This window comes from Protopterus annectens, chromosome 2.part1 (genome assembly GCF_019279795.1).
Source record: "Protopterus annectens isolate FY-2018-M chromosome 2.part1, PAN1.0, whole genome shotgun sequence".
NCBI lineage: Eukaryota > Metazoa > Chordata > Ceratodontiformes > Protopteridae > Protopterus > Protopterus annectens.
In genome coordinates this window covers 1,230,626,413-1,230,653,046 of record NC_056729.1, presented here as the reverse complement: position 1 = coordinate 1,230,653,046, position 26,634 = coordinate 1,230,626,413, and the positions used below count along the sequence as shown (strand labels likewise).

Genomic DNA, 26,634 nt, shown 5'->3' with positions numbered 1-26,634 from the left:
GCTGTGCACCATTCAGTGGGCACAAAGCCTGACGTGAGGCTCTGATTGAACATGGTGCTTAGGTGGGGAGCCAGTTCGTTCTGAAGTTCGTGTAAAACGCAGCCTGGGATGTTGTCCGGTCCCATGGATGTTGTGTTTTTGGCATTAGAGAGTGCTGTGTTTACCTGTGAAGTTGTGATTACAGGGACTCTGCATTCTTCCTGTAAAGATATGGACCCTTTAGGGGGTGAGAGGGGATAAAGTTAGCACTGAACCTATCTGCCAGGATGTTGGCAATATTAGTTGGTTCTGTAATTCTTGTGCCATTGTGCTATAACTCAGAGCAGATCTCAGAACATACCAAAAGGAACGTTGTACTCTATTATTGGCTTGATGAGGGAAGAGTACAGGGGGATAATAATCTTTATTTTCTGGAGGCAATGCCCTTACTTATGACATGAGCAATATAAAATGCCCTACTCATGGCTATGCAGTCCATAATATTTTGGAACATAAATGGCCTTGCAGATATAGACAAAAAGGTAATAGTAGCAAATTATATTAAGAAATACAAAGTGCAAAGAGCAATGCTACACGAGACACATTTGGAAAGAAATGAGCATGTGAATTTGATAAAGAAAGGAGTTCAGGATAGATAGATATTCAGCAGAATACCAAGGACAAAGGAAAAGGGGAGTAATTACAATAATTGCTAGAGGAGCTCCAATAATGATATAAGAAGAAAAAAAGGATATATTTATGGTAGTAAGGGACTACTGGCAAAGAAGGAGGATTCCACTGTCATGTATTTATATTCCACCAAAAACTGCAATTATGGAGCTTGAGAAATTTATTGGAGAAATAATCAACTTTCAGCAGGGAATATTACTTATAGCTGGGGACTGGAATTTGATTTGCAACAATGAGAATGTATCTGGGAGAACAAAAGAGAAAATATAACAACATAGGGTAGATTTCTGAAGAAATGTATGAAAATATTTGGTAAGGAATGTGTGAATTCAGTAGTAGTAACAAAGAGAGAGAACTGACATATTATTCCACATGTTACAATAACTGGACTTGACTATATAGACCTTATATTTTACAGGAATATGTGCATTTAATTGAGAGCTTTGACACACATCCAATAACTATTTCAGATCATTCACCAATACAAATAAAGATATAAATGCAGGGTAATGAAGTCAAAATGAGACAGTGGTACTTTCCCACCTACCTTTTAAAAAGAGAAGAATTTATGGAATGGGTAGTTTATATTAAATTATCCGAGAGTTATTAGGAAAGAGAAATTTCTAAAGAAGTTATATATAATGAGTGGGGTGAAATGAAAACAGAGTTTAAAAATAGTGTAGGGATAGAAGAAAAACAGATATGTTTAAAAAGTAATAGGGATTATTTAGAGAGGCTGACAGAGTATTGCAGAATAGGGGGAATCTCACAGAACACAATTTCAAAGAACATAATCTCTTACCAGCTACTCTGAAGTATCCTCAAGCCTATATGCAGCAAACATAATTTTATACACCAAAATAAAAATCCTTCCCCTACAAGACAACAACAAAACAAGTGTTGCTTTCAATTATCAATACAAAGCAAAAAGGAAACAGTAACCCCATACTCTCCCACATACGCATTCTAAACACACCAATGTGGAAACATACATCCCAACCCAGGTCTCATCTCCTCCCCTCTTAACCCCCCATTCCTATAAATATCTAAATTTTACGACCATTAACCTTAAAAGTATCAGAAACAAAACCCCAGAATTACATGCCTGGATAGCTCACAGCAAACCTGATATTATAGTCGCTACTGAGACATGGCTAAAACCCTATATAAAGATGACAAATTCCTTCCTCCAGGCCTTGCCTGTCTTAAATTAGATAGACCCCATAAAAAGGTGGAGGTGTAGCTCTGATATACCCAAATACCTTTACTATAGTCCCACATACTAAGTCTAACCCACATTTTCCACAGCCGAAATATTAATTTCTTTCCTAAATGTGAATAACTGCAACAGCCTCTGTATTGTAGTCCTATATATTTCTCCAGGCAATAACATTCCTATATTAGAAGAAATCTTTGCTTAGGCAACAAATATAAAAAATGAAACAATCATTCTGGATGATGCAAATATTAACTGGCTGGATATCTCCCACCACCATCATGCCTCTAATATCAACCTATATAACTTTACCCAGCTAATTAACAATATAACTAGACCGAACAAAAACAATGATAGTGGCTCAAACTTGGACTGGATTATGGTCTCTGACCCAAACAGAATTGCCTCCACAGGAACACTCCCTAATAGTATAAGTGACCACCTACTTGCCTTCATATTACGGAAAATTACCCAAGCACTCAGTAAACACCAGTATAAGCAAACTAGACTTATCCCACTTTCCAAAGCATCAACTGGGAATGCATTAAAATTCCCTCCCCTAGATGAGACTGTCGAATTCAACTCAACATTTCTCAAGGTCCTAAACAATCTCCGACAAAAACAGAGTAAAAACTAATCATGCCCAGTTGGCTTACTAGACCCACTAAGCAACTCATGACTGCCAGGGACAAAGCATGGAAATTATGGCAAAATCAAAAATCCCTCCAACCTCACACAATATAAACAACTCCGTAAACATGTAAAGCACCTAATCATTAAAAAATCACCATAAGTAAAATCCCAAAAAATTCCGGAGCGTCATCAATTCTTTACTAAACCCAGACTCAAATAATAATCCTTGTCCAAATTCAGATAAAACACCCACTGTAATAGCCTCGCTCTGATATTTCATCAATACTAAAGCCAATCTAACCACATCCTTTCCACAAACCAACTCAGTTCTTTCTAATCTATCCACACAAAATATCTTTAATCCCCCTTTACCCAGCTTTTCTCATTCAGCTATTCCTACTACCACTATAAAAAAACTGCTTCTTAAACTCAAACCTGGCACCAATGCCCCAGACAACCTACCTCCTGCATTTCTATAAATATCTGCCAACTCCGTTGCTTATCCCATCAGCGTACTTCTCAACAGATCTATTCAGGAGTCTCATGTACCCATAATTTGGGAAAAAAGCATATAGTCTGTATGCTCATAAAGGAGGAAACAACAGATGTTTCCAACTTTCGACCTATTGCTATCCTCTCACCCATCTCAAAGATTCTGGAAAAATGCATTCACACTCAACTTCATTATTTGCTTCACAACCAAATCCTTTCTCCCACTCAACATAGTTTTATACCGGGTCACAATACTGCTACACCACTTATATCCTTCATGAATACAGTTAAGTAAGCCTGAGATGCTGGAAAATTGGTTCTGCTCTCTTTTTTGACCTTTCTAAGGCCTTTGATATGGTCTCACACTCTTTTCACTAAACTCTCTAACATAGGCATCTCACCCCCAATCCTAGTCTGGTTCTCAAACTACCTCACTAATGGGCAACAATCAACCAAGTGGCAACATTGTCTCTCTCCATTCCTTAACACAACCACAAGTGTTCCCCAAGGATCCATACTAGGTTCCCATCTGTTTAGCATTTTTATCAGCTTCCACACCATCTTAGCCAAGGTATTGTCATCCAACATGCAGATGACTCAGCCATCATCTGTGCTGCCAATTCCTCATCTGAACTACAGCAAGTCCCTCAAAGTGCTCCCACGTCTACAGAAATATGGATGATCAATAATCATCTCGCTCTAAACCCAACAAAATTAAACTAGTGCTTTTTGCCCCCCCAAAGAAAAAAACACTTCCCTAAACAAGGCAGAATTCACTACTCATGTTCAAAATAGCACTGTCACCGAGGTTGTACCAAGCACAAAACTACTAGGTGTCATCATAGATGAAAACCTGACATTTGACCTGCATATTCTACTGCGGTGGTGGTGTTGCGGTAGCGTTGTTGCCTCATAGCAAGACGTTGTCCCGTTCGATTTTCAGCTAGACTGTCTTCTGTGTGGAGGCATACGTGAATGGGGTGTGCCTTTGTTGAAGGTTGTGCGTCAGGGCTGCTAACCCGGTATGTAAAAATCCACTACCAATCATTAGCGGACCAGAGTTCTGCTGTGGCGAGCCCTAACCGGGAAAAGCCGAAAAACACAAACAAACACAAACATTCATATTAATATCAAAAAAGCACATCAAAAACTGGCCATCCTCTAGACACAAATACTTCCTCAACCAATCCGCAAAACTATCCCTAGCCAGAGGAGGCCACAGGATTTTTTGCAGGGGGGCTGGAAACCCAGACCCCCCACAATGAAGCCATTCCAGTGTCCCATTACTTGGCTATTTCTCCCCAGTTGCCATAAACACTGTTCAAAACTCTCAGTGTGCATACTGTTTCATGTGTTACTTCTACTATGATTACACATATGTGGATGTAATTTACAACTTTTATTTCAAATTTTATAGCACAAACACTAATAAACATTTGCTAAACAAAACAATAGTCTTACAATGAAAACAGACTTAGCATTAAAGCTTCTCTACCTTTGATACTCACATTCACTGAAACGGCAGTGAAACCCAAATTCAAAGAAAATGCATCTGGTCAGTGGCAGGTTTAGTTTACCTTTGGACTGTTTTCAAATCACAAGCCCCTTGCACACATTTTAGGGCCATGCAAAAGTTATTTTGATTCACCTTCCTGATTGTATTAATTATAATATATAATTGAATTATATCCCTTCTATTAATTATAACATATAATTGAATTATATCCCTTGTATAATACAACACTTGTTAGTGTGTGTTTTAAAATTATAGTTTTGAACATTTTTCCAGTAATCAATGAAACAAAGCATATGAACCAATAATGACAAACTGCCCAATTCAGAACATTTCAACCATAAAGACCACTCCAAACTTCTGTCATTATAATCCACCAATATCAGTCAATATACACAATCTCTACAGAAGTAAAAGTCATCTGAATAATTCCACATTAAAGAGATCTCAAACTAATGAAGAGGTTGTTGCTAGAAAACAACTTTATATTTCAGTGTTTCATCTACAAATTCAGTGCCTGCTGCCCTCAAATAATAAATTACATTATAAAAATGGTAAGCTGGTATATTGCAATACAGAATGGGTGGCAAGCTGAAAAAAAGGGTTCATAGCTACTAGGCATCTCAGCCAAAGGAGGACATCCTCAGAACTGCAGTACCCCACCCACTTAAAATACAAATCTACATGCTGTGGGAGTAGAACCTACAGCCCTCTACATCAAGATGCAAGTATGCTACCTACTGCGCTACTAACACTGCTTTAAAATACTATACCACAATAGTGATATCATTTGCCAAACAAAACAGTTGCACTATTTGCCCAACAAAACACTTGCACTATTTGCCAAACAAAACAGTTGCACCATTTGCTAAACAAAACAGTTGCACATTTTAAGCAGACTTAGCATGAGCAGCAGTAAACTTCTCTTCTCTTGAAGTTCACAATTCCTTGAAAATGCACTTGGAAATAAATTCTACCTGCTAACTCTAACTAGAGCATTTCACTCACACACACTCACACACACACACACACACACACACACACACACACACACACACACACACACACACACACACACACACACACACACACACACACACCTCAACCTCTTAGTGCAAGACATCTGGAAAAAGCCTAAAATAAATAGGGACAGATTATAAATATTGCTCTCATGACCTTGGATAATTGCTAGAACAACAGGAATTATGTTAGTATGCATTTTTCTAAAGGGTATGAAGTCTAAAGCGCAAATGTCTGTTATTATTTAGCAACTTCAATCCTTTTTAGAATGAATGGGGCAAAAATCTGGACAGCTGGGGGGGTATGGTACCTCCCTCTTATTTATACACACACACACACACACACACACACACACACACACACACACACACACACACACACACACACACACACCATACCTCTCAATCTCTTAGCACAGAAAATCTGGACCAAGCCTGTTATAATGTTGGGGACAAAGGCCCAAAACTAGGGACACATTTACACAGTTGCTAGAATAGCAGGATTTGTGTTAGAATGCATTTTCTAAAGGATATGAAGTCTGAAACTCAAATACATGTCATTACTTAGTAACTTTAATCCTTACCTCATCCGTGTGTGTGTGTGTGTGTGTGTGTGTGTGTGTGTGTGTGTGCGTCTTTTGGCTTTTCCCGTTTAGGGGTTGCCACAGTGGAACTCCAGTCCGCTAATGATTGGCAGTTGATTTGTAAAAAAAAATAAATAAATAAATAAAAATAAAAAACAGAATTTTTATGAGGAACAGATGAAAAATATAAGGCAAAAATCTGGACATTCTGTGAAAATCTGTACAGTTGAAAGGTATGACACACATACATCCCCTACCTCCTTAGAAAGTGGATGGAATAGCAAGGTTGGCATTAGTATGCATTTTCTGGGGATATGAAGTCTAAAACTCAAATGTCTGCCACTTTCTGACTTCAGTCCTCAATGATTTGCCAGAAAAAGCAATTTTATGATAAACTGAAAATATGAGGCAAAAATCTGGATGATTGTGAGGTAATAATCTCCCATATTCTCCATATGTCTGGGCTATGATGCTTTGTAAGCTCTCTGTGAACCATATATGTCAGGAAAATCCAACTAGGACAGCTGAATTTTATTTGGGGTTAATCAGAGTATCGTTAATTGATGGCAGGTGTGTACCCAAGAAGACTGAATGCTATAACTAAAAAGGTGAATGAGGCAAAAATCTGGATAATTGCGAGGTATGACCTCCGCCCTTACACACACTTCTAACCCCACTCTTACACACACCTCCCTACCTTTACCTACCTACTTCTTACATACATGCATACATACCCATACCTACCTACTTCTTACATCCAAACACCCATACCCAGTGGCATAGTTAGAGTTTGTGCCACCTGGGGCTGTCTTTGAGTTTGCCGCTCCCCCTCACAAAATCATGATCAAATGGGGCCCCCCATAAAAAGCCCTTCCCCGCTGCAGCCTTTCCAGTGTCCCATTACTTGGCTGTTTCTCCCCATTTACCATAAACACTGTAACATGCATATTGCTTTATGCTTTACTTGTACAATGATTATTTGGATTTCATTTAAAACTTTTATTTTAAATTGTATTGCACAAACACGGATAGACATCTGCTAAACAAAGCAATATAGTCTCACAATGAAAACAGAATTAGCATTAAAACTTCTCTACCTTTGAAACTCACATTCATTGAAACAGCACTGAAAAGAGACATTTTCTGACAGCACGAGTCCACTGAGACCTGAAACCTTGAACCTTTGAAAGGAACCCAGAGTGTAAGGACACACAGTGTAACACACACACAGATTACACTACATTGAGTCACTGATAGAAGTCTAGTAGAAAATCAAACAAAAGAAAGGTAAGTTAAGGTAAGTTAAAGTAAAATATTACTAACACAACTAATACAAGGAAGGAGGGAAAAGAGGAGGAAGGAAAAGGGAAAAGATTTATTAGTTCTTGAAAAAAAGGCTAAATATAAAAAGGAAAGGATAATATCCACTACACTAAGGGAAGAGAAATAACCAGCTAGCGTGAAGTTTAAAGTTATTAATTAAATCTAACTTTAACTAACCTGCCATCCAGCATTAAGAGACGAGATAGACAACTTAACATCCCACATTCAAAGAAAATGCATCTGAATAGCGGCAGATTAAGTTTACCTTTGGGCTGTTTTCAAATCACAGGCCCCTTGCAAACATATTTAGGACCATGCAAACATATGTGTGTTCTTTGATTCACCTTCCTGATTGTATTAAATTACATTCCTTGTATAATACAGCACACTTGTTAGACAGTGTTTTAAATTTTTCAACATTTTTTTCTAGTAAGCAATGAAATAAAATGTATGAACCAACAATAACAAAACTGTCCAAAATCAGAACATTTCCATCATAAAAGTCTACTCAAATGTCTGTCATTACAATCCACCAGTATCAGTAAATATGCACGCTCTCTACAGAAGTAAAAGTCATCTAAATAATTCCACTTTAAAGAGATCTGTAAATAATGAAGAGGTTGCTCCTAGCAAATAATTTTATATTTCATTGTTTCATTATAAATAAAGTGCCTGTTGACCTTGAAGAATAAATTGCCAATGTTACATTAAATAATTATAACTAGTAATATTTCAATAGAGAATGGATGGCAAACTGATATCAGCTTCATAGTTACTAGGTATCTCCTCCAAAAGAGGACATTCTCAGGACTGCAGCATCCACCCCTTTAAAGTACAACATAGTACAGTATTCGCAATCCACCTACATACTGTGGGAGTAAAACCCACAGCCTTCTGCATCAAAAGCAAGTATATCACCTGTTGTGCTACTAACAATGCAAACAGACCTGGTATAAGCAGCACTAAACTTTTTTTCCCCTGAAGTATTCAGCTCCTTGTAAAATCCACTTGAGACTCAACCATATATCTCAACATAGTAGCACAAGAAATTTAGAAAAATCCAAAATTTATTGGGGGTTGCAAAGGCCCAAAACAAAGGACACATTTTAAACATTGCCTGTATAACCATAGAAAGTTGCTAGAATAAAATGTTTTCTGTTTCCATGCATTTCCTGACAGAGACAAACTTAAATGGATATCATTATTTAGTGAATTCAGTTATCACTGATATGTCAGAAAACCACAAATTTTAAGAAGAACATACCAAACGTATGAGCCAAACATTCCAGAAGTTCTGTGAAAAATCTGGACAGTTGAGAGCTATGGACTCAACTCCTTGAATCATAAACAAGTGGTGGTATGGGTAGAGAATTCAGGATTTCACTCCTTGTATCCAAGGTACAGGGTTTGAGCCTGAGTAACACTAACCATGAGGTATACCTAACTAGGGCATTTTACACCCCCACATAACATCTGTGCATTGAACACTTAGCTGGTGAAGAAGCAACTTCAAGCAGCATAAGCATACTAAATTCCCTTACTTGATGCCTGTGCATTGAACACTTAGAAGCAATTTCAAGCCACAGCAAATGTAATCATCCATGAACTGATGTAGAAGTAATTGCAAATAGCGTGGGTGGACAGGAAGAACAGGACATCTGCACACAGACGTGATGTGACCGGACTGGACCAGCAAGCTACAGGACCATTCTTAAAGAAGAACACCCTTAAAAAGTATTTTTTTTTGTAATTAAAAGAAAATTAATCTCCTAGCCAGCCCGTTCCAGGGGGGGGGTGGTGAAAGTGCACTCCCTTGCACCTGGCTGTGGGTGCCCTTGTATCTAGCGTCTTCCTTTCTTCTACCATCTCTTCTTTAACATGCTCCTCCTCTCCTTACCAATATTCAGTCCTCTCTGAAACCCAAACTTGATTTGTGCTACAATAGAATTGCTAAATTTGTAACCAATGCAAAATATCCATCTCACCACTGTTCCTCATTATGCCTATTAAATTGTTTGGAACTCCCACATCATCTTACATGCATTCAATTAACCACTGCACATGAGTTTATATTTAAGCCATCAAACTGCCCTGCCCTTTCTTCTCTTCTTACACAGTATCATCCAAATAGACTCTCCAATCCAATAATCAACTGCTCCCGAACGTAGAAAAACCAAACCCTTCACCCGGTCAGATGCTGTAGTCCTTTGCTTTTGCAAAACTATGGAACTCCCTCCACCATCAATCAGGCTTACCAGCAATGCAGGTCTCTTTAAGAAATCCCTGAGACAACACCTTTCCTCTCGATGGCAGTGCACATGTGCACTGCCGTCGAGAGGAAAGGCAGTGCACATGTGCCAAAACTGCACTTTCCATAAGCTGACTCCCTCTTCTACCATTACTCTACACCTTCTCTAATTACTACTGTATTATTACTCTTTATATCTGAAAACATTTATTTAATTACAGTGCTGGCACTATCTACTATATCTGCTTCACCTAGACTCAAGCTTAGGACTTTATAAGTGTTAATTATTCAGTCTATGTAGCAAGAACCCAAGCTACTCACATGGATGACTTAATTATCCTGACTTGTTATATCCTAACTTGTGATATTCCAGTTCTGTAAACCACTTTATCCTCAATATTGTAACCTATTATTGTACTCATATGCACTGTATGCACTTACCATGTTGATCTATTGTACTGGATGGATTGCATATTGTATGTAATATGTATTTTAGTATGGAGCTTTTCTCCCCGGGCCTCCACTGAAAATGGGCCCACTATGGCCCAGTGGATCATCCCGGTAATCAAATGCAAATGCAGAGTGCTGAAGAGAAAACAAGGGAGTATCTGGATAATATGCAATTGTTAAGCAATTGTTTTTTGATAACTTCTGAGCACAAAAAACTTTTAGCACAATGACTTGGGCAACAGAAAATAGAAAGGGTTGTCATCAAACTTAGGGAGCCTATAACAAGAAAAATAACCAGAGCTCTTGTATAGGTATTAGAGATAATCTGGGAAATTTTATGAAAAAGTGTATAAAGCAGGGAAATGCAGAAATAAAAAAAGAGCACAAATAGAAATATTTATGGAAGACGTAAGTATGCCAAGGAGGCTCAACAACTAACAGTTAAGATAGGAGGAGATAAGCTAAAAATCATGATATATAATCAATCTGCAAGAAAGTCTCCAGGAACAAATGGTATTCATGTGGAAGTTTGGGAGCTAGGAGGCAAGAAAGTGATAAAAATATGGAAAGGTTTAACAGTATTTTAAAAGGAACCTTGCTTTTGTAATTCTCCTGCCCCTGTGGCAGCATCCACTGAAGCTCCGCCCTCTACCCAAAGGGGTGCTATCACCAGGAGCATCTTGGGCACATTGTTGGGATTTCCTAAACAAGAACCACTTACCTCCCTTCTGGTTGCAAGACAAGGTCCTCTGAAGGGGTGAAAAATGGACCCCCACAGCAGACAATGTTTTGCCACACCAACACTGGGCCACTGCATCTGACCTCATGCCTTTGGAATGCAGACTGTTCTGAAAAGGCCAGAGTCAAATGCATCGAAGTAGTTGATAGCTCTGAAGGAAGCCATGAGGCTAGTGCCAAGGGAAGGAATCCCCACAGGAAATAGTTAGCTCCAGAAAGTACAGTTGTGTACATTTACCATAAATGTAGATGTTTGAGTGTATTCACTGTTGCAGTCATCACATTTGGGTTATCTGCCTGCAGGTAGCCCTCAGCTGGCCTGAATACCAGAGTCTTCGGATTCCTGCGTTGGATGCTGTCTCTTCTTCTATGGCTCCAGGTCGTCAGGGGTATAAAACATGCAGCCGATGCCATTACATCAGTTTTTCTTGCCCCAGATGTCAGGTGCCCCCACAATGGGAAGCAATTATATGCACAGTGGTGCAGCGGTTAACGTTGTCACCTCACAGCAAGAGGTTCTCTGGTTCTGTGTGGAGTTTGCATGTTCTCCCTGTGTTCGCGTGGGTTTCCTCCGGGTACGTTGGTTTCCTCCCACATTCCAAAGACATGCATCTGGAGCATTTCTCCCTGAGCTTCTGCTGAAAACAGGCTCTGTGGAACCTAGTCGGACATTCCTGGTCAACAAATGTTAAATAAATTATGGTACACCTCCATCAAAAAGCAAACACACCAGAAAATGTAAATATACCAAAGAAGAAGGAAAGGTAGAGCCAAGAGAAGTCAGGGGGTAACCAGGACTACAACAGTGAATACACTCAAACATCTACATTTATGGTAAGTGTACACAACTGTACTATGTTCTTTGTGTTTCACTGTTGCAGTCATCACATTGTAGGTGTACACAACTGTACTATGTTCTTTGTGTTTCACTGTTGCAGTCATCACATTGGGTTGATTCTCAAAGTTAAGGAAGGGAGGAGGAAGTTAAGAGAACATTAGGGCCAGCTATTAAGCCCTGCAAGACTGCAGTGGCAAAACCAGCTCTGGATTTAGAAAAAATAGGCATGTGGTAATGCTTGGTGAAGGTATGTACAGAGCTCCAGGTATCAGCTTCTAGGATGTCCCTAGTAGGGACTCCTCTGAGAAAGGCTGCAGAGGTAGATGCAAACCCTGGTAGAATGTGATCTTATCCCCTGTGGGGAAGGTTTTCCATGGTGCTTGTAGCAGAAATTAATGCAATGGGCTACCCATTTGTAAATGGTTTGCTTTGAAATGGCCTTCTCCTCTGCCCCTGCAGGAAAGCCAACTAGCAGCTGTTATGATTTTCAGAGAGGCTTAGTCCTGTCCAAATAAAATCTAAGTTGTCTGTGCACATCCAGAGAGTGCAGTATTCGTTCCCCTTTGTTTTGTGGATTAGGGAAAAAAAGTAGGCAAATGAATGGACTGATTTAGGGCCACACTACACACCACCTTGGGCATAAAGGAAGGATTGGTCCTGAGGGAAACCCTGTCTGTATGGAAGATAATGAAGGGTTCCTCTGCCATGAGGGCCTGTAATTCAGACACTCTTCTTGTTGAAGTGATGGCTAGAAGGAAGGCTGTTTTCCAAGAAAGGAATTTCAACTCTGCTGTTGCAGCTGGCTCAAAGAGCGTGAGAGTGAGCTTTTCCAATACAAAGTTAAGGTCCCAGTCTGGAGTGGGGGCTCTCCTGGGGGGAGGGTTACATTTTTGGCCCCTCTAAGGAATTGTTTTAGCAAGGGGTGAGAGAAGAGGTGCGGCTCAGTATTATAATGTGCTGAAATGGCAGCGGCATGAATTTTAATTGATGAGAAGGATAGGCCCTTGTGGAGGATTTCTGTTAAGTACTGAAGAATATGAGGTAAGCTGGGCACCGTTGTGCCCATCCCCTGAGTCTGGCTACAGGAACAGTATCTTTTCCACTTTTCAGCATAGGATTTTCTAGTACTAGGTCTCCTTGCCTCCAGAATGACATCTAGCATCTGCTTACTGAGGGATGCTATTGGAGAGCTCAAGGAATTAGCCAGGCTGCAAGGTTCAGGGTTAAAAACTGAGGATGCAGAATCTGGCCCGCCTGCTGGGACAGCAGGGAAGGGGTCTGAGGCAGGTCCCATGGTTCCAGCAGTGTCATACTGCACAAGAGGGGGTACCAGTGCTGGCGTGGCCAGTCTGGTGCAATCAGTATTGTCCTTGGCTTGTCCTGTTTGATCTTTAGCAGAACCTTCGAGAGGAGAGGCAGAGGGGGAAAGGCATAAACTGAGAGGCTTTCCCAGGTAAAGAACAGGGCATCCACTTTCCAAGCTTGACTGTGGGGAGTCCTTGTGCAGAATTTGTCTAATTGGTAGTTCTGAGGGGAGGCAAACAGGTCTACCTCTGGAGTCCCCCATTTGTTTCTCAAGAGGTTGAATATTTTTGGTTCTAGTTTCCATTCATGTGGGTCCATGAGATTTCTGCTTAAGTCGTCTGCCAGTGAATTTAGCTTGCCTGGCAGGAATTGAGCTTGTAGGTGCACTTGGTAGTTCAAGGCTGTGTTCCACAGAGCCATGGCTAGTCTGCAGAGAGGGTATGAGTGGGTTCCCCCCTGCTTGTTTATGTGCCACATAACTGTGGTGTTGTCTGTCTTTACCAATAGTTGTCCTGGAAGAATGCGGTCTTTGAAGGCTGTCAGGGAATTCTGCACAGCTAACATTTCTTTTTGACTGATATGCAGGTGCATCTGTCTCGGTATCCATTTGCCCTGAATGCACTTGCCCTGCCAAATGAGCCCCCCCATGCATAGTCTGATGCAAGTGTTGTTAGGGTTTGGGCAGCAGGGAGTAGAGTGAAAGGGAGCCCCTTGTTGTGGTAGCAGGTCTCTGCCCACCAAAGGAACTCTGTCTTTGTATAAGGAATGATAGGAATCATTGATTCCAGGTCCTGAGAATGTTGACACCCATAGGCTTATTAGATACAATTATAGTTTCCTCATATGGATCTTTTAAATTACGTGGAGGGGAGAGCTGAACAGAGTATGTTGGAGGGAAGTATGAGGTCTTAGTGTTGGTGAAGAGGAGTCACCTGCATGCATGTTTTGTTTTTTTGTACTAGAAGTTTGGTGGATGAGCGTGAGAGTGGGCGTTGTGTTGTTGTAGGGGATTGTGTTTTTTTAGGGCTGGGGTGGTGTCAGGTGGGTGGAGATTTTATGGGCGACTTTGAGTTGGTTGAGCTGTTGGGGTAAGAGAAGTAGTTTAGTTTTATTGGCCTCATATGGTAGCTAAGTGTTCAGTTCATATAAGATGGAGGAGAGGGGGGGGACTAGAGGGGGGGTACACCATAAATGAAAAGAAAATTCACAGAGTACCCTGCCAACAGATTGTATTCCTGGGAGCAAGCAAGCAAGGGAATACCATTTATGGTGTACCCCAGTCTTGCATATGGAATTAATAGAATGCAAGAGGCCATGAACACAAGGGCTTGCAGAATTTTCCTTGCAGATAGCTGGGGTTTTGTGGCCAATAGTTTGAAGTAGGTTGTCAAATAAACTTGTTTCTCTGGAGTGAGGAAAGCCATCTGGGAAGTTGTGTTCAAGCTTGCTCCCAGGAATACAATCTGTTGGCAGGGTACTCTGTGAATTTTCTTTTCATTTATGGTGTTCCCCAGTGAGGTTAGAAGTTTCTTTACGAATGCCAGATGTTGTAATAGCAAGTCCTGGCTTTCTGCTTGAATCAGACAATCATCCAAGTATGGGTATATCTGAATATTTCTCTGCCTGAAAAATGCAATGGCTGGAGATAGATACTTTGTGAATACCCTGGGCACAGTAGATAAGCCAAAGGGAAGTACAGAGAACTGACAGTGCATGCAGCCTGCCCTGAGTCATAGGTATTTCCTGCAAGATTCCCTTATTGGAATATGCAAGTAAGTGTCTAAGGTTGCCAGCCACGCATCTTTGCCTAGCATATGAAGAAGCTGTTGAAGTGTTAGCATTTTGAATTTTGGGATTACCAGAAAGGTGTTTAGAATAGAGAGGGCCAGCATAGGACACCAGGAGCTGTCTTTTCTGGGTAACAGGAAAAGTCTTGAATAAAAACATTGTCCCCTTTGTTCTGCTGAGACAGGTTGAATAGCCCTGATACTTAGAAGAGAAAACCTGCTGTTGGGCCTCCACCCACTGATTTGGGGGTAGGTCTGGCCAACAATTTGGGGTTGGTAGTGTGTGGAAGTGGAATCTGTATTCTTGGGAAACTATGTTCAAAACCCATTTGTCCTGGGTAACGAGTTCCCATTTTTATGCATGCAGGGCAAGCTTTCCTCCTAAGGGAGCTGGCAGTTGAGCAGGGTTTGGAAGGGTTAAGATTAAGTCATTGTGCCATTTTTCTGTAGGGGGGTGACTTACTACTCCCTGCTTTGGAAGTGGGAGCCCCACAATGCTTAGATCTGTGCGCAGCCTGAGACTGTAACCTAGGTGGTCTGCTGTTCCTGGGTTTGGACTGAGAAGGCCTGGAAGAGACTGGAAAGGACCAATTCTTTGAAGGGCAATGCCTACTAAATCTGGGAGGCTGTACGTGTAGGAAATATTTAACAGTTTGCATAGATTTAGCTTTTTCCTCCATCCTTTTGAGGACTTCTTCTGCTTTTTTTGCCAAACAGGCGGTCTTGGTTTAAGGGAGCATCCAGTAATTTAGCTTTAACATGATCTGGCAAGCTTTGCTCCTTAAGCCAAGCATGCCTTCTAAGTACAGACCCAGTGACAGCAGCCCTGCAAGATGCTTCTAAAGTGTCAAAACCACATTGCAAAGTATGTTTACCAACTTGTTCTGCAGAAGCCTATCCAGGTGAAAGCGCTAACCACGTCTCCTGTTTGTATCACAATAAATCCGAATTTTAAAGTTCATGAAGCAGCGGTTATTTCAGCTTTGTTTCCTGCATTTTGGTTAGTGCTGTGTTCACTGCCTGCATTGCTACTGTGCCTTTTATGTTAGTTTATGTGCTTGGACTGAGTTTGGCACAGGTAGCGTTAGTCCTGTGGGGAGTGATATTTCTTGGACTTATTATATATATAGTCCCATAATATGCTGCTGATACATTAACATAAGAAACTGGCAATTTAAAGCCCTAATGGCCAAAGTAGCAGAAATGTATATCTTCTTACCCCATTCTGTCTAAGGCTCTAGAATCTCTATCAGAAGGGCTAGGATTTTTGGCAGCAGTAGCCTTAATGCATTTTGGTCCTTGGGAAATGGTCTCTGGATCTGCAGTAGGATTCTTGAAGAGGAACTTGTGAGAGTCAGGTACTCTGTAATACCGGTCAGGTTTTCTGGGAGATGGAGGTAAAGTGTCTGGGGAAAGGCTAGATTCCAAGAAAGCATCATCTACAATGTCCAGAACAGGAGGGATAGGTAAAGGCCTGTTTTGAGGAAGGAGTAAGAATTCCCTAAGCCTCTTTTTGGAGTCAGAGTAATCCTGGCTTTCCCAGCAGAAATGCTCCCTAAGAGTGTGAAGGTTTCACCAAAAGAAAACTCTTCTGGAGGGGAAGCAGAGGGAATGGAATCATCTGCATCAGAATCCTCATAGGTAGATAAGGGCAAATCATGGTAAGCTGAAGGAAGAGAAATATCAGATTCCTGATCAGAAGAATCAGAAGGAAAATCAGTTCTAGGTCTCAGAGGGGGAAGCCTGGATTCCCCTAATTAAGGTAATAAGGTCTTCAGTCATTCTAAGCATTTGTTTTTTAGGCATATGGGCCTGAGCCTGTGGTTTGGACATCAGTTTTCTAGGCGTGGTGCGAGTTTTAGGCCTGGATGAAGACAATGGCGTCAGTTTAAAATGCAAGTCTGTAGGCCTGAATACACCCTCAGAAGCTGGTGCCTGCACAGCATCTCTGGACCCATCCAAGGTAGAGACATCCGCAGGTTCCATGGTTGAAGAAGCATCTCGTGGCATACTGGACTCTGAATGGATCTCAGTAGAGGCCTGCGAATCTGAAGTAGCGGGTATCAGGGGCTGTGAAAGCGCCTCACTGAGTACCGGCGGACTGGCGGCTAGCTTAACGGAAGTATCATCGGCAGTTTTGCACCTATGCGGTCTGTCTCTGTCTTTATCCTTACATTTTTTTCAGAAGATTAGTAGTCTGATGGATTAACGAAGCCATTTCGGAGTACTAAGACCGAGTATGACAATAATTTGCTGCAAAGATAGCCCGACGATGAATAGCTCGGGGGTTGACCAAGGCACAAAACCGACAGCAAGGGATGTTGTGGTCTGGGCCTAAACAGGGGATGCAGTACAAATGAAAATCTCTATGAGGTATTTGCTTTCCACAGGTAAGACAATTGTTAACTTTTACTGACATTGGTTGGAGCAAGAAAAAAGGATCCCCAACGGGGTACTTATCTTTTTTTTTTTTTTTTGAAGACTTTGGATCTGAAACTCAAAAACGAAATTTGCAGGAGTGAGACGACCGGCAGTTGCGAACTGCTTCTGCTTCAGGTACCGCACGGCAACAAAGACTGATGTAATGGCATCGGCTGCATGTTTTATACCCCCGATAACCTGACGTCATGGAAGAAGAGACAGCATCCGATGCAGGAATCTGAAGACTCTGGTATTCAGGCTGGCTGAGGGCTACCTGCAGACAGATAACCCAAATGTGATGACTGCAACAGTGAAACATGAAGAACATCCACCAGCTCCAAGATGAAGACTGGGGAAGAAGAAATTAAAAATTGTGTAGGAGGATCTGTACTCTCCACCTCAGACCGGAAGGGAATGATCCCCAAATCAATCTGCTCTTTCAAAAAGGTCTGCATTATTTTGTCCAAATCCCTTTCCCAAATACTTCTAGAGGATATAATGGATCTAGAAGATGCAGTTGAAAGCAGTTTAGCTGACCAGTGCAAAGCCCTGCCCAGATCATGGTACCTAATAGAGGGTGACCAGACTCCGGGTGGTGATAGATCCAGTGAAAACACTGGTTCTAGAGTGGCAGCCATCAGTGGTGAAGGGTACCAAAGTGGGTCTGACAACAAAGAAGCTAATGAGCTTGGGGCAGCCAAGGACTGGTACCAAAGAAGTTCAAAAGTTGGAGCAGAGGAAGCCAGAGAGTGGGACTGAAGAGGTAACAATGCCAGATTCAAGAGTGGAGCAGAGGCAGAAGAGGGCCTGGGGGTCTTCTGTGCCATCTTATCCACCATTACAATCTCAGCATATCTTCTTACTTTCCTTTTTTTACCTTCTTTCCTTTTATCCTTCTCTTTATCTTTATTTCTGTCCTTTCTAGACTTTACAAAAGATCTGTTAGCACAAGAACTTGCCACCAAAGGACTAGACTTAAAGGCACTAACAACAAGAAGTCTATTAACCACTAACTTTGAATGCCTGTCTGCCAATGCCATAGACCTGGAGGAAGCACTTCCCACATTCCTTATCTAAATGAGTTGCCCCTAGGCAGCAGATACATTTGTCATGCGAGTCCTGTGGGGCAGCTTGTGATGACATTCCACATGCGTTTTGATTCCTGAAGTTTTGTCCATCATGGAAAAATGACCAAATTCTCCTCTAACCACAAGCAAACAGCAGAAAGTATCAGGAAAGAAAGAGGATAGAAGACTGAAGGCCTAACCACAATGTAGGAATCAACAGACAAGAAAATCTTCACCACCTTGACAAACAACCCTAAATAAAGAAAGTTTGTTTTACAACATCCATGAATGGAGAGGAGAACAACAACAAAGCTAAAAATTATTAAAATTTACACTGAGAAACAGCAAAAGGTTATCCAAAACACTTGTCTGTGATGTGTTGTTGAGACCACATCTAAGGGGAGCAAAAGTAATTTGAAGAGATTTGGTGATGCAGTGCATTATGGGAGAGCAGCTCAAGCTTTGGTGCCCAAGTCTCAGTTGCTGGCCTTAGATCTGCTAGGATCTTATAACCCACAGATTGAGATGTAGAGAAAAGAAACATCGGAGCTACTATTCAGCTATTCCATTAAAAACAAATAAATGGAAGCTTTTTGAAGTGGAGTTGTTTTTATAGATTCATAGGTAAGTATTAAGCTAGCAACTCTTGAGGGTCATTTTAAGTCTAGTCAGTTTCCCTTTTTGTGCTTGAATTAATGTACCTCATTTGGTTAGAGATTGGCCTTACTCATCCCATGGTTGACAATTATATATTACCCTTAATAAGAATAACTGGCGTCATACCATAGATAATTTGAGGAGACCTATGTATGGGATAAAGCATTTAGGAACTTCCTATGTCCATCGGGGACAGTGCTAGGGTAAATTTTCTGTTTCTCATCCATAGATTCAAGTTATGGTTGAATATGAACAAAAATGAACTTTGTTTTATGTGGATGAAGAGTCTTTTCCAGAGAAGTGGTATCCTCTAAGATATACCTGCCTTTCCAAACCATTCTGTTGATGTTGCAGAAGAGGATTATATCCCTAGCGAGAGTATTTATGATGCCATTTGACTTGCTGGTGTGCAGTAAATCCATCAGTACTGGATCAGAGGATGCCTTGTATGTCAAACACAGATCACCATTTAACAGTCTGTATGATACAGAGAATAGTGACAGGGCTTTAAATTGGTCCATGTAAGACATGTTGTTCAGGACTTGTATTCTTTTAGCAAGGGATCTCTGTGGGTGATTCATTTGCTGCATGTTTCTGGATAGATATGTGCCAAAGGGGGCATTCTACTCAATGACTTGCCTAATGAGTTCTGAGAAAAGGGGAACAATGATATCCCTTGATCTAGACAATCCCTTTGTTTATAGGCTGTGCAATATAGAAAGACTTCCTTAAAATAATGGGCACAAAATTTACATAATTTTTCCTAACTATGTTGCACTACTTGGCATCTACCATTGTAGAAATGGCTGCAAAGCTTTTTGCCTACTTAATCCATACTGTACCACATGGATGGCGAAGGTCCTACCTGTCTCTGTTGGAAAGGAGTGTTGTATTATAAATTAAAAAAATATATGACAGATGGAACAATCTCCATTTGTAAAACACAGCAACATTTCTTGAAGACCACACTGTTCTGTACATTCATTTGCCAAAAGCTGAAAACGTTTTATGTTTTACCTTTACAAAGCTATTTTCAGTATCGAGTAGAGGATGGGCAATCAAATTTGCTTCATGACTTTCTGCACTTGCAACTGCCTAAAAAAGAAGAATTCAGAAGTTAAGTTGGTGGTACACATACACGAGATACTGCCAATTTTTCCAACATAAGGAGCTGGACAAGTAAATTTTTCACAACAAAAGATTCCAGTAGGTGAGTCAGTTCAGATGTTAGACTTGCCCTCTGCAATAAACACTCACTAAAAACAAACATTATACCCCTAAGAAAGCTGGAATCCAGTTTCAAATTTTTAATTTTAATTTTTTTACTCATTTGTTAAAACGTAAGTGAACTGTTCTAACATGGACCCTTTTTAGCTATAACCATACCCATAATGTCAGACAAATGCAATATTTATAAAAGAAGAATGCATTAGCCACTGTCACTTGTATGCGAGTTGGCTGCAAACCAAAGTATGTGGAGAATACCCATGTGAACATGGGAAAACATGCAAATTCCATGTGGATCATAGCAACTTGAAGTAATGACTGAACTCCAGACTATAAATTTTTAAGACATAAACCAGACATGTGAGTAAATATAAACAAAAAGAAATGCAGATGCATGAGCACACATACTTGCACATGCACGCATACACACACACACGTGCACACACACACACACACACACACACTGCTGTCCCACTTTTAGCCTTTATATATTGCTTTTAACATTAATAATGCTATGTCACTGTAAGCATTTTAACTTTAACTTTCCCTGAATAACCTCAGAACCATTTAACTAGTCTTCAAATTCTGTTTAATTTCTCCAAGTCTTTTGGGTTTCTAGCACCACAATAGGAATGGGCACCATTCCTAAGTCAAAGTATTATTAAGATTCATGAAATTAGTGTTGTTTCAATCTTTGATGTCAGCCAAAAGCGCTCTTTGCAGCAACCACAATGTGCTCAGAACTGACTCCTCCTGCGATTTATATGGAGTTACACGTATCTGTAGTATAATTAAATAAGACTATAAATTCTTTTTATGTGACTCATTGCTCCTAATGCTACTGGAACTGTCTGGGTATCCTTCTTCCACACTGCCCTGTTTTCTACCTACAAATCTTGGAAATTTATGACTTTGTGTCTCTCTATATGTAAGACAATATAATCAATGGGTATAGCAATTTCAATAATGCTACTTTTACTGACTTTTATAGGTTCATAGGTTGATACTAGGCTATCTGCCCTAAGGCATTTATAAGCCTAGCCAGAGTGTGTTTGGTTTTGTCACCCTTTTAGATTAGTTGACTGTGCCTTTGTATAGTAGGTCACAGAAGAATAGCCCTTTTAAGTTTAGTTTACTGTGCCTCTGTCTAGTAGGGACACAGAAGAGATCCCTGGGATAAACCTACGATCTCCCATCCACTCGTCAAGATTTCTCTTGAAGAGGGTCATTGATGGGCTCTGCCTAACATGGATTGGGATTTTGTTCCAGAGTGAGGGGAGCCTCTGGGATATGAATCTGTCCCTCCAGCATGTCCTATTTATTTCTGTGCTGAGGTTTAGGTCCCTGGAGAATGTAGCTCTAAGGGATTTGGATTTCCTGAGGTGGAGCATGTCCATTAGTTCAGGGTTGGACATGGCTTTACACGTCAGGCACAGATCGCCTCTGAGTAAGCGGTAAGCAACTGAGTAGAGCTGGAGTTTCTTAAGCCTAACTGAGTAGGGCATCTGTTTGAGTCCCTTGATCCTCTTGGTGAGGTACTTTTGGGGTCTTTCCAGTTGCTGCAGGTGTCAGGTAAGGTACATCCCAAATGGGGCATTGTATTCAATTATGGGCCTGATGAGTGATGAGTAGAGGGGCACAATGACCTCTCTTGATCTAGATGTGAACCCTTTTGTGATAAGGTGGCCTATATAGAAGGTCTTTCTAACCACTTTGGCAATGTGATTGTCAAAGGAGAGATTGCTATCTACTTGGGTCCCCAAATCCCTAATTACTTCTTCCGTGCCAATGGATTACCACCTATGTGGTAATTTGTGGGCACTTTGTTTTTTCCAAAGGGGATGACTATGCACTTTTTGGCATTTAGCTTTAGGCCATGGCTCTGGCACCAGTTATCCGTTTCTGTGAGACCCCTTTGGAGGATGCTTGTGTCAGTCGGCGAGTCGATTATAGCACCCAGTTTGCAGTCGTCTGTGAACTTGGTCAGCCATAGTCCTCCCGTGTTAGCCTGTACCTCAGAGAAATATGGACTACTATATCTGGTATTCTCGCATCTATTTTTTTAAACATTGGTAATGCGTGATCCCATGTGAAATAAACTTAATCATTTTCTATAATGCTTTGTGGCTCACGTTTCCAATGCTTTTCAACTACTTCAGTATTGTAATGTTTGCACAATCTCCAGTGCAACAGTCTTGCCTCATTATTTTGCTTTTCAGTAAACAGGCCCTCTGCCATTAGTGCACCATACCCAGCGACAAGATGTGTGACTATTTCCAGTTCTGCTTTACAGAATCTGCATTTATCTATTTCTCCCACATGTTCAATGGACTTTGTAAACCAACATGTATGTAGTCCACTATCCTGGCCAGACAAAATTAACCTTTCATCTTTTGGTTTAAATTCACCGCTCCTAAACCATTTCTGCATGAGATCCTGATCGATATGAGGTTGTTCCATGGGGTTTTCTGTACTTGAAACTATATTTATGCCTTTTCCATATTTCTTGCCTTGTCATCACATCCTTCTGCTTATATTCTTTCTTTGTTTTTTTTTTTTTGGCACATTCAGTTGCTGCCTGATTTTTGTCTACTTCTGGTTTGGCTTCCATTCCCACTGGACACCGATATGCTTCTGCTAAACTAAACAAGGAAGTCATCTTAGACTTGTTCTCTTCATGTTTCAAAACTTTCACTATGTTTGGATCTGATCAGGTCAGCAAATATGTATGCAGTGCTAATCTATACAAGTAATAATTTTTGAGGAGGCCCATACCTCCTTCAGAACGAGGAATATATAATCTTGGCATATACTGATTTTTATATATCATTTGATAAGCATTAAGCATTTTTCTTGTTTTCCTATCCAACTGCTCCAATACCTTTTGGAGGCCAGTCAATCACCCCCAAAACTGCAAGTTAGAACAGAAAGAGCAAATTGGTTAATAGCATGGACTTTGCTCCTAGATGTCAGGGTTGTTTTCAGTATTAATTTTGGTCTTCCAAAATATTCCTTATTGAGTTTTGTTAGCATTTGTTTATTTTATTGTTGATCCTTCATCAATTCCCAAATATTTATACTCCCCCGCTGCAGCTTTCCTGCTTCAAATGTTACTTTTGCACATTTATCAAGACCATATGACATTCTTATATCATCTGAAAAAAATTTGACCACTTGCAGTTGTGCTTTCAGTTCCCCAGTTGATGAACTATACAGTTTTATTCATCCACAAAAAGAAGATGAGAAGTCTTTACACTGTTGTTTTCTTTGAGCCAAATTGTAGCCATGAACTAATCTATTAAACAGACAGCTTAATGGGTTTATGGCAAGACAAAACAGCACTGGTGACCAAGAGTCACCCTTCCTGGGATAATTAATTGTCCTTTATCATAGCTTAGCTGCAAAGTGGTTTGACAATGTTTAATGGTCACTGTAACATAGTCTATATCAATGTAGGGTGTATCTTATCCATTTCTAAGCACTCTTATCATTTCTTTAATTTATTTGTTGACATAGGATTACCAGAAAAGCCCGACTGGATGGAAGGCCATTTTTGTGCAGCCCAGAAGAGGAAAGCCCAAATTATTATAAAACATTTTAAGAACAATAATTTTACAATCTTCAAAAACGAAACAAAAGCAGCCGCAGTTTAAAAAATATAACACATTAGACAGAATATAAAAACATTGGTTAGAAATCGATAGAAAGTATATGACAATCATTTAATATTTAGAGAAATTTCACAGTTTGTAGAGAAATTAAAGATTAGTCAGTCTAATTCAAATAGGAAATGCAATATGAAGTGAAGGAAAAACAAGCTTATAGTATACTTAGAAAGTCAGGGAAGATAATTAGATACAAATAAGGAAGCAATTATCAATGAATGTGGTATGCTGTCAAATGCTTTTTTGTAGTCTATCTCTGTCATACTTAAATTCTTCCCATTTTTACAATTCTCCATTATGACTAACAACAAATGATCCTTTATTCCACATGACTTTCTTTTGTTACCCTTTTGTTCTATTGTCACAATTGAGTTTTCTTGTAAATGACTATAAACTCTGTCAGCATCAATTCCAGTTTATACATCTTTGGAAAGTAAGTTATTAGTCTACAGTTTTTAGGATATCTTGCAGGTTCACTCTTAAAGAAAAGTATAATTTTTCCTGTTGTTAACCAGGTTAGCGTTTGTTTGGGGTGCACATATAAATAGCTCTTCCTCATGGTTATATATTTGTGTAAAGATGTTAATACTTTTAGCTAGCAGTTAGGTACTCCATCTGGGCCTGGGGTTTTCCAGTTAGGAGCTTTTCTTAATTTTGTTTCAATTTCTGTGGACGATACTTCATCCCATTTCATATACTATAGATCTGAACTTCTCATTCTTTCTTTTACTTCTATACTTCTATACATTAAGAATCTTTATTATGTTCTACAGGATCTTCATAGATATTTCTCACAAAATGTGCCTGTTTCTTCTTTTTTTAGTGGTGTTTCCATTCCTTTTGACATGTTTTCCAATTCTTTATAAAACATTTTGGGTCATTAATAAATTGCTTATTTTGTACTTTTCCTTTATATTTATCCTCATATCTTCTAAGTTTTTCTGCCTGTGCTGATATCTTTAGTTTATTTGCAATAGTGTATGAAAGATCCTGGTCTGTTCTGAAACTGTGCATTGCTTTTATCATGTCTATCTTTCTGAGTATTTTTGTTGATCTGTTCCTTCTGTTGTACTCTTCTAATGGTGACACTTCTTGTCTTAACTGCGTTATAGTTTTTCTCTAGTCGATACTTCCATGATGGCATTTGATTTCTCCACTTCCTTTCCCTTACTGCTCTGTAAGATCCACAGCAATAAATCCCATTTATTTCTGCTACATCACATGAATTTCTATGACCAGTCTTGATTATTACTGTGTTCATTTGTTTTAATCAAATTTCTAACATTTTGGTTCTTATTGACTTATTTCTTTCATTGATCTTAATATGTCTATCCATCTGTATTAAATCAAGCAATTCTTCCCTTAGATAATTTTCTTCTAAACTAGGGGCACATTCTTTGTTCTGTTTCCTGCAGGCATTCTACAGAACGTTCCAGAAAATCTTCGTGTGCCACATTCTCTTTAGCTTCATCCTGTGTCATCCATTTTTCTTTCACATGGGAACTCACTGGCTTATCACTCCACAACATTGACTGTGTCAGAGTATTTTATTTTTTAACCTACTTTTGTTCAAGATATATGCTGTATAAAATACAGTCTCAACGTGGTGAGATGTTGTAAAAACAGGGTTCACCTCATGTAGGTACTCAAGACTTGAGGATGAATTTAATTTCAGCAATGCTACTCTCCTTTTCTTGCTGATTTTATCATCTGTCCATTCGGACCCCCATTCATCTCTCTGCTTTTTAATTTCTCCAAATCTTTTGGGTTTCTAATACTATGATGGGAATAGTCCCAATTCCTAAGTCAAAGTACGATTAAAGTTCATGAAATTAGTATTGTTTTAATCTTTGATGTCAGCCAAAAGTGCTCTTTGCAGCACTCGCAATATGCCCAGTAATGACTCCTGCAATATGTATGGAGTTACATGGATTGGTAACGTATCTAAATACGACTGTAGATTTTTTTTTACAAGACCTGTTGCTCCAACTACTATTGGAACTGTCTAGGTACCTTTCTTCCACATTGCTCTCATTTCTGCCTGCAGATGCTGATATTTTATGACTGTTTCTCTCTGTATGCAAGACACTGTAGTTGCTGGGTGTAGCGATTTCAATGATCAGTGCTACTTTTGGCTTCACTTCTTGGACCACTATATCTGGTTTTCTAGCATCTATCTTTTGAACTGTTGGTAATGGGTGATCCCATGTGATATAAACCATCATTTTCTATGATGCTTTGTGGCTCATGTTTCCAGTGTTTTTCAGCCACTTCAGTACCATAATGTTTGCACAATCCCCAGTGCAACAGTCTTGCCACATTAATATGCCTTTCTGTATACAGTCCTTCTGCCATTAGTATATCGCTACCAGCAACGAGGTTTTCAACTGTTTCTAATTTGGTTTTACAAAACCTACATTTGTCTGTTTCTTCCACATGTTCAATGGACTTTGTAAATGTGTACACAACCCACTATCTTGGGCCATCAATACTAACCTTTCATCTCTTGATTTGAATTTGCCTCTCCTCAACCATTCCTGCATTTATTCCGGATCAACATGACGTTCTTCCAGAAACTTTCTATACTTGCAACTATATTTTTGCTTTTTCCACATTTATTGCCTTCTCATCTGGTCCTTCACCTTATATTCTTTCTTTTGTTTTTTTGTCACATTCAGTTGCTGCCTGATGTTTATCTACTTCTGGTTTGATTTCCATTCCTGCTTGACGCTGATATGCTTCTGCTAAATTAAGCAGAGACATCATCTTAGATTTATTCTCC

At 39.9% G+C, this 26,634-nt stretch overlaps 1 protein-coding gene across 4 annotated transcripts in view; it reads right to left on the bottom strand.

Annotated features, from left to right (window-relative positions):
* The window catches only part of FAM228B (family with sequence similarity 228 member B), a 721,883-nt gene that overhangs the window by 500,656 nt on the left and 194,593 nt on the right, over window positions 1–26,634 (bottom strand). For all 4 annotated transcript variants that reach the window (XM_044062760.1, XM_044062761.1, XM_044062762.1 and 1 more), the window contains exon 4: window positions 19,978–20,055. In XM_044062760.1, the coding sequence (XP_043918695.1) occupies window positions 19,978–20,055 (78 nt within the window). The remainder of the gene's footprint in view (window positions 1–19,977; window positions 20,056–26,634) is intronic.